Source organism: Cibotium barometz, chromosome 34 (genome assembly GCF_041138505.1).
Source record: "Cibotium barometz isolate CiBa-2024 chromosome 34, ASM4113850v1, whole genome shotgun sequence".
In the NCBI taxonomy this organism is placed as follows: domain Eukaryota; kingdom Viridiplantae; phylum Streptophyta; class Polypodiopsida; order Cyatheales; family Cibotiaceae; genus Cibotium; species Cibotium barometz.
In genome coordinates, this window is record NC_141079.1 from 43,364,390 (window position 1) to 43,374,137 (window position 9,748).

The 9,748-nt window shown below is 39.9% G+C and overlaps 1 protein-coding gene across 1 annotated transcript; it reads right to left on the bottom strand.

Annotated features, from left to right (window-relative positions):
* Window positions 1-6,606: 6,606 nt before the first annotated feature.
* On the bottom strand, window positions 6,607-9,323 carry LOC147619053 (uncharacterized). Its single transcript, XM_086774526.1, has 3 exons — window positions 9,194-9,323; window positions 7,511-8,998; window positions 6,607-7,306 (listed from the first exon to the last, which is right to left on the bottom strand). Exons 2-3 carry the CDS (start codon window positions 8,982-8,984, stop codon window positions 6,738-6,740), a joined length of 2,043 nt encoding a protein of 680 aa, XP_086630652.1. The 5' UTR covers window positions 8,985-8,998; window positions 9,194-9,323; the 3' UTR covers window positions 6,607-6,737.
* Window positions 9,324-9,748: the final 425 nt, after the last annotated feature.

A 9,748-nucleotide genomic window follows, 5' to 3' on the forward strand; every position in this document is an offset into this window, starting at 1 on the left:
ATCAAATGTAAGGGCATTTGGATTTCCCTTCATCTCATGAGTCTAAGGGTCGAGGCACAACTTTGATAAGAATCCAGCAATGCATTGAGAACTGTGGGCACCAATGTACTATCGGTATATATCTCATCCACACTAGCAAGATTAATCTCCTTAAAATCTTTGATCTTACTCAAGAAGCTATCCATTGAATCTCCCTCATTCATGTGCTCAAACTCCAACTGTTTGCAAAAATAGATATGCAACCCGTGCTTTATCGCACACCTGGTATAATTCGACAAGTGCATCCCATGACTATTTTAAAGTCTTACATGATCGAATATGAGGAATAATGCTTTGCTTCAAAGAAAGTACAAGCAATGCATGTGCCTGTGCATCTCTTCCATCCCATCTCATTTGACCCCACCAGTGGGAGATACTGGTGGTGCATGTGGAGGAGCCACATCTGTATTAGATTCTACTTCAAATGTACGTGCAGCACCTAGTTGCATTGGTACTTGTGAAACAGGACAAGTTTCACTTTTCTACCATTAACCACATTCTAAAGGCCTTTCCTCATCATATAGGACCGCAATGGGTAGTTAGTCCCATCACGTTTGTCCTCATCAGGGCAGACATGTTAAATACATCACTACTGCCAGCCCATGACTTTCTACCAAATGCAAAATCTTTCAACACACTGCAAGTACTCAGTATTCACTGAATGCAACCCTGGATGACTGCCAACTGCTTGAATCACCTGCAAAGTGTATGAAAAATAACACAGAGTAGAGAATATAGTGTTATTGGCAAAAGTATGATGGGCGATGTTGTTGAAGACACTATAGATGCTGTTGAACACCAAATCTTTGCCGCTACATAGCCCAAACACCCAAAATCAAGCAGAACCAATCCAAAACGATACCTCTCCAAAACATATGCAGAAACCTTGCGATGTCCAAAACATACCTGAAACGCACCCGAGTCGCACCGCGGACCCCAAAAATTAAGCATACTTTGTATACAGCACACTACAGTATATACCTTCTTCTTCTAAGATAGTATCTTAATCGGAGACAGAAAAATAGGGTCGTGTGAGGAGGGAGGTAGACTACTAGATGAAGTGTCAAGGAAGCTAGCTTTGATACCATGTTGGAAACATGGATCCTCCCACTTCCCGGGAGGTCACCCATCCCAATTGTGTTACTATGCAAGCGCGTTGAATTGAGATGTTCCAAAAGTTGGTCTAGCCATCCAAACCCCAAAACCTTAAGGTGTTAGGTGACCTCTGGTAATCCAATTTGTAGAAACTTCAACTTTCTGAGATTCAAACCCAGTCTCGCTACATGAGCTAGTTCTCTCTAGAAGTGTGGATTACATCTCCAACACTAGTATCAAAGCATTATATGGTAGGATTGCTCTAATACCAGGATTTGTAGCATTATATGGTAGTGATGTGTGTGAACACCCTTAGGACCGCCGGCACACTTTTTCCCTCACTAGGAGATTTTTTCCCCCATGCGCATGTACACCCTCTTATCTACTCATTTTGGGTGTATACTTATCTTTTGTATCTAGCACATAGTTGTTCATTCTAATCTAGTGAGTTTTTGTGCTCTCAAGCTTCTCTATGTGTATACTTATCTTTTGTATCTAGCACATAGTTGTTCATTCTAATCTAGTGAGTTTTTGTGCTCTCAAGCTTCTCTATCTTGTGTGTGTGCATTGTTGCAACGCTAACCCTAATTCCAACAATTGGTATCAGAGCCCATGTTGTGATGTTGGAAGCTAAGAACTTAACCAAAGTGTGGCTTGAGGGAGGGTTTTGGAGTGGCAATCCACACTTCTAGAGAGAACCAGCTCATGTGGTGAGACTGGGTTTGAATCTTGGCAAGTTGAGGTTTCTACAAATTGGATTACTGGAGGTCACCTAACGCCTTAAGGTTTTGGGGTTTGTATGGCTAGACCAATTTGTGGAACACCTCAGTTAAGCGCGCTTACGCAGGAACATAACTGGGATGGGTGACCTCCCGACGAGAAGTGGGAGGATCCATGTTTCCAACAAGATCGGCATGTAATTTTCAAGATCTGTGTGGAGATCGACATGCATCTTTGCATCAATTTCAATTTTCTAGGTAGGGAGATCGAGATGCACCCTTGGATGGGACAAATCTCTCGGAAGACGAAAATGCTAACATCTTACCCATTATGGGTAGGACCCGCTTACGGCGGTGGGTCTAATCCACTCAGATCAACCTTTGGGCATGTCAATTATTGAATGGTCTAAACCGTTGTTCACATGTGTTAGTGTCTATGACACATGCACATGCACATAGGACATGGGGCCAGCTCACTCTTAAAAGGCGAAATGTATGAATATGATTATTTTTCCATAAATTTCATCACATCATGTTATATAAACACAATTGTTTTTCCCTTTTTATCACACCAGACTCTCTCTATCATCAAACTTTGTTTATGTTGTAGTATGTATGCATGTCAAACCCATATGCATTCCTAACCTTCTATGATAAACCTGAAGGTTTCTTTTTCTCATGTCGTACATCAAGGTATTTGAAAACCTTGAAAAATAAACAAAGAAACAAAATACTATTTTTCTCCACCGATTAGTATGGAGTTTGGACCTACTCTTGGAAGTGCCGAGCCTTTATATATATATATATATATATATATATATACATACATACATACATACACACACACACACACACGCACGTACATTCTTTATATATATATATATATTTATAATAAATATAAATGTACATATTTACGATATGTTAATTTATATTCACTATATAAATATATGTATATTTATATAATAAATATATATACTCTCTCTCTCTCTCTCTCTCTCTCTCTCTTATATTAGATTTATTGTAATTTAAACACATTATGCTCGTTCTATGATAAATATAAATATAAAAATAAATAAATATATATATATATTATAATAACTATATAAACATATACATATTGACTATATAATATATATTTATAAAATTATTATAAATCCACTATAAAAATATCTATTATATATTAGATACATATTTATTATGTAAATATACTTTTTAGTACATATTAAACACATAGTATTATATTAAATTTTATTATTATATAAATAAATAAATATATATATATATATTTATATTTACATAATAAACATATGTTATCATATTAAATTTTCTCTTCTTATATAATTTATATTTATCTACATAATAAATATATAAGTTTATATTTACTATACATTTATTACATTAGATATGTTTATCTATTGATAGTAATCAAATACTTATTATATATACATATATTTATTTACATTATATTTTTATGTATATATATGTATTAGTTTATTTATTTTTATATATATTAACATGTTATAGTATATATACACACACACACATGCACACACACACGTGCGCGCACTCGCACACACACACATATACATACATACATACATATACATATATATATATGTATGTATGTATGTATGTATATATATATGTATGTATGTATATATGTATGTATGTATGTATATATATATATATATATATATATGGATGTATATATATATATATATATGTATGTATGTATGTATGTATGTATGTATATATGTATGTATGTATATATATATATATATGGATGTATATATATATATATATATATACATACATACATACATACATACATATATATGTATGTATGTATGTATGTATGTATGTATGTATGTATGCATGTATGTATGTATATGTGTGTGTGTGTGCGAGTGTGCGCACGCATGTGTGTGCATGTGTGTGTTATATATATATATATATATATATAGTGTATGTGTGTGTGTATGTTATGTGTATGTGTATGTGTGTATATCTTTTATTATACTAAATATGTTTATTTATTGTGGAGGACTTTATCCACCCTTAATCACATCTTCACACTCCGGGCCACCGTTGAGGAGGCCAAAGCACAGCACCATCGGGTTTACAGTACTTTGTAAATTTTAAGGACCGCCTTCTTCACTGCCTCCAGACTCTAGGGGTACCAGCATATATGCGTTTATTTTACGAGTTTGTCATTGGGCGGGTTCGGGCTCTAGGAGGTATTTGTTTATGGTAACAATATTTTCCTTGTCTTTGACTCAGTGGAGGGACTCCACAGACACTTGGATGCATTATAGTAACAATATTTTCCTTGTCTTTGACTCAGTGGAGGGACTCCACAGACACTTGGATGCATTATAGTAATTTTACCTACATTGAGGCTTCTCACCTTGGGAAAACCAATGTCATGATCTGCAACACCTCTCCTCGCACAGCTACTGCTAGAGAGAGTTTCATATACATGGGTGTCCTAGTGGATATTGTCTCTTCCTACACTTACCTAGTGGTCATTTTTACTATCCACCAATCTTCACCACGTGCCTAGTAGCAGAGGCTAGATTGACACGAGGGTATGCAGCTTTAGCCTTGTTAGAGACAAGGACGAAGCCTTGGCTTTTCAACACCCTCTACTTGTATCACACATGCTAGATATTTTAGATGGCCCTCCACCCACCCTAAGTGGATGACTATACTAGCCATGATGATGATGTATTTCCTTGGTAGTTTTTGTTTCTTCATTAGTGAATTGTATTTTCTTTTTGTTCCATGGAGATATATAACATGGACTATGATGTAATCTTTTGGTCTCATAGGCCTTACGGGTCTTTTAAGACGATTAACATATTTTTCTTTTTCTCTTTCACTCACATACAATGCAAATGACTCTCTCTCTCTCTCTCTCTCTCTCTCTCTCTCTCTCTCTCTCTCTCTCTCTCTCACACACACACACACACACACACACACGCACGCACGCACGCACGCACGCACGCACACACACATGCATGCATGCACTAGCTAATGGCTCTCTCTCTCTCTCTCTCTCCTCACACCAGCAATGCATGCATGTGAGGGGGGGTCCTCGGGGGTTTCACCTCTATGAAATTTTGTGTATCACGTGCGTTCACCTCTAAGAAATTTTATGCAATCCATATCACTGAACACAAATCCTCTATGTTTCTTTAGTCCTCTACACTGTGTGCATACGCACGCTCTCCTAGCATCAAAACGCGCTAGCTTTCGACAAATCGTCTCGTCTACTCGAACTCCTTAGCTCCAACACTATTGGATATGATGGATGAACACTATGATGTTTGCCCACAAAGAGTAATGGTGGAGGAGTATGCACGGACGCATTTGAGTCACTACCATTCTGCAAATTTAGATTGAGAGATATTCACAAGAAGAATTATGACAAGTTAATGAAAGGAATAAGTCTCAAGTGTGTGACTAGCATGTGTAATTAATTTCATTTACGAAAGAAATGTTTAGTCAGTCACTCCACGTTCATTATATATTTCTTGGATTTATGTAAAGAATGCTTAGTTATAGTACAATTTTCTTAAGTTAAATAATTATATGCTAGAAATGTATCTTTGAAACAATAGAGTTTTCATAAGATGAATTGTATGTACACTTTGTAACAATCTTTTAAAAAAGTGCAAGAAGGCTACTCGATAGAGACACACTACACGAGCAAATCATTGGGCCGAGCTTGCTTGGCACCATGTTAGAGATGAGGTGTGGCATGGGGTGACCTTTCCCGCACAATAGCGAGCCACAGAGGAGCAGTTGTTGCAGAGATGGATACGATCATGCCTTGGTTGTGGTGGTTTGAGGAGATTCCTCATCCATTTTGTAAGTAAAACAAGCGTTAATCTTCTCAATGTTTTCATGCTAATATACTTAGATCATTCTCATTTTCTAACATATATTACCACAAACCAATTGTAGGAAAATAATTTTGGTCATCCGTATGCCACCCAGCATGGTTACACTACCCCAATGGCGCATTTGGTGACACTTAGGCATAGTTATTTAAAGCAAAAATTGAATCTATACATAGCAAGGAAGTGCAATCTAAAGAACTAAAGAAGAATTGTATGTCTAAACGTACGTCATTTTTTCCTTGAATTTTCGCACGAGGCTGTTGAGACCCCAGTTCCAACAGGTACTAGTATTGGAGGAGATGAGCACACAGGGAACGTACCTTCAGCACTATCTCCCACACCCCATGGAGTGTACTTGGGATCAACAGGGCGGGCCGTTCGATGCGGCGGCGGGCCTAGATTACTTTTTGGGTAATCTCAAGTGGGTAATCCACGCCACCGGAATCCAGTGGCCTGCACTCTGGGCCACGCTAAATTCAGCGTAGATTGGTGACATGAGGGAAAATCAAAAGAAAAAACAAATTTTTAATGTATTTTCTTCCTTCGTAAAAGCCTATTCACATGCTCGGGCGCCCATTACTGGACTTCTGGTCCTCCTTTCGAAAATCTATAGGTTCATAGATAGCTTTATATTTATGCTCGAGGTGGGGTATTTCTTTAAAAATGGCTTTGCGAGATCCAAAACTCAAGCTCAAGGTGCGGGTTTTTCACTCTATATCGGCAAAAGTCCCTCTACATAACCTTGCCCAAAACGGATGCACAAGTCGAGATATAGTTTACTATAAAACTACAAAAAAATGAGACAAGTTGGTCCCAAAAACAGTGGCAGTGCTAAGTTCTTGTTTCTAGCGCTAAACGAGATCCAGTTTTTTAGAAAAATGAAAAGAATTCAAGATGAATTGTGACAATCCCAGTTATTGAATACAATCTTCAAATTCATCATAGCACTAGAAAATCCATCCTCTAGAATCTCAATGTCCTATAACTTCAAGAAACGCTTTCCCATACCGCCTATAAAACAAGAGGAGAGGATGGTTTCATTGAAGATTTCAGTAGCAAGACCTAAGGGAAAGAAATAGAGACCAACTTTGTGGAGGACAACACATGTGTCTGTACCTTGAGCCTCTATACAAGCCATCGCAACCTTACATGGTTCATGTGCATAAAAGGCATCACCTAGAAGGATCCACCAAAGCTTTAATTTTATGTGCTGTCGTTTATCTTTCCTATAATTCTCGATAGGGAGTCCAAGACACCCTAGTGAGTTTTGAGAATAACCAGATGGGCAAGTCAGAACACTACATAGGTTGGCATAATGAGGTTGCATAGCATCAGGCATGTCAAAGCTATAGTCCCTCCATGTAACGTACTGGTAATTATTGCGACTTTCCTGAAACATTGCTTTCAGGCCAGATTTGAATGTGAGTCGAAGTTGAAATTCGCCAGATTGGCCCTTGATATCAGCCATAGAGTTGGTGATGTACGTTGACAATTCAATATGTTGAGGGCACACGTTGACAACTTGCACATTGGTTTTGATGATGGGACCTATCATCCATACACATATATTAAACTATGACACTTAACAAAAATATGACACCTCAAACAATAAGCACTCCTACGTCTAACATGGAGCCATAAAAATAGGTTTCTTGGAGCACTTAAAAGTCTAGACCAGGGCCCATATGGCAAGTACCTATCTAGAACTTGATGTGTGGATCATGATGAGAATGTTTAAGGTCAGTTAATCACCTGGATAATCCTCCCATTCTCCAATCATCTTTCGAGTGAAGATTAGATCGCCACGATGATGCTTAAGGAGCCGGGGAGCCCACGACATCCCAGGCTTCTCATAGCCAAAGAAGCTCATGGCACAAAGCTGGACCACCAAGTGGGGATTCCTCTTGCAAACTTCTAGAATTTGGTCATCCAGGTTGTCCTTAATTATATTGACAGGCATCAGCTGCTTAGACCCCAGTAGCCCGAGTATGCTGAGAATCCTGTCTTCTGGGTGATCGCATTGACGGGCAGTAACAAGGTGTGCAACAAGCATAGGGCAAGATATACACTGTCCTGTCATTAATGGCTCTTGACAGTTCAGATCATCCATGCAAGCAATTTGTGAGGTTCTACACAGTGGACTCAGATGAAGCAGCGGTGCCGTTGCTGCTGCAAAAAATGAAGCCACATGTATGTAAGCTTGACTATCCATGAATATAAGCTGGTTGCTGCTGGCTTCTCTCGCAAGTGGGAAGGAGCGACAGTCTTCACACATCACATTTGGGATACCCATAGTTGGAATGCGATCAGGCAGAATGCGTGAATTAGTGGCTATGTTGTCTTTGTAGTACATCCTAAAGAGTTCATAACTCGTTTCTGCATACACCACCATCAAAGGATCGAGCAGGCATCTGCAGAATCCCCTTCCAAGTTTGCTGAAGTGCAAATCCTCCTCAGCCGGACGCATTGCCACTATGGTGCGTCTTGCGCGTGGACGTCTTTCGCGGACCTTAAGGATGACCTTATCCTCATCTTCATCTGATACACGGCTGTCTATACGAAGCCTGTTCCTCTGACTGAACTCCAGGAAGTGATTGAGTTGCTCCCGCTCCTCAAGACTGAGGGAGAGCACAAACGTGAGCTTCTTGGGAAGCGCACATTCCTGTACCGTCCATGCGCGGCTGAACCAGCGCGGCATGGTTGGTCGCCCTGCATGATCAGATGCACCCCAGAACTTCATGTGGTGTTGCCCAATGCCGTGTGGGAGTACAAAGCAACCTTTGCTTTCTGAGTAATAGCTCCCCATGCGGGGGATCTCCCTCTCCTTCTCCGTCGGGCTGGTCTGGTCGATGCACACTGCATCAAACCATGCGCATTCCACGCCTTCTTCATCCTGCAGCACCCTGAAGAGATGTTTCAAATCTTGGTAGCACGGGCTATCACTGAAGTCTGCGGCTTTGAAAGCCTCATTGTAGTAAGCTGTCCTTGAGCTCCCTGCTCCTGCAGCAGCGACCTGGTTTCCGATCTGCCTTGAGAAATCCCGGACCTTCTGCATCCAAGTGTGGGATATGGTGTGGAAATCCCAGTTGTCAGGCTCCTTGAAGCAGATTCCGCGGGCGCTGACGTCCACAGTAGCAGCCACGTCGATGACGCGAATAGGGTAGGGCGATGACGTTTCCACCACCACGTCATGCCTGCTGGCGGCAGTGCTGGTTCCAGGCTCCATCGACGCCACGCTTCCTGCAGCAACATCCCGATTAATAAACTCAATAGCATAATAAAACAATAATCATTATATTATCAGACAGGTTAATACGTAAGCGTTATATGGTTACATCTGGTTCTAATCATCGAAGTGTCCATTAATGGCTCTACTTGCATGAATGGTGTCCATTAATGGCTCTACTTGCATGATCAGAGGCTACAGCAACCAACCTGGAACGTCACGAAGACCAGCTGCAGGATCGATCCCTAAAACCTAACTCTCTCTCTCTCTCTCTCTCTCGCTCTCTCGCTCTCGCGGTGGCTGTACCAGGCTATATATTATCTGCAGCTACGCTGCCACTCTTAGGAATTCAGATCCAAACTCCAAATTTCAAGATGCCATTGACTTCCATTTTCAAGGCGCGTTACCCATCCGGTTTATTTAACAGCCATATGATATATATAATATATATATGGTCGGTGCCAGGCAAAAATAATATATTATTTAACAGCCATATGATATATATAATATATATATGGTCGGTGCCAGGCATATATAATATATATATATATATATGGTCCATAAGGTTTGGGGGACTTTTTAGGCTCCCTCCCTTTCATTAATTTCCCTTACGCGAGAAATAACCGTGAGGGTTAATTTCAAAGCCGGAGATCACTTCAAATTTCAACAGGTTCACATTTTGAGCATGGAGATCGGCATGCAATTTTCAAGACCGGTGTGGAGATCGACATGCACGTTTGCATTGATTTCAATTTTCGAGACGC

What these genes read in the sequence shown, in the direction of transcription:
- LOC147619053 (XM_086774526.1), bottom strand. Translation starts at nt 8,984, where the DNA reads ATGGAGCCTGGAACCAGCACTGCCGCCAGCAGGCATGACGTGGTGGTG. An exon ending in AGAATGGGAGGATTATCCAG is followed by an intron (nt 7,307 to 7,510) that starts GTGATTAACTGA and finishes TATGGATGATAG; the next exon opens with GTCCCATCATCAAAACCAAT.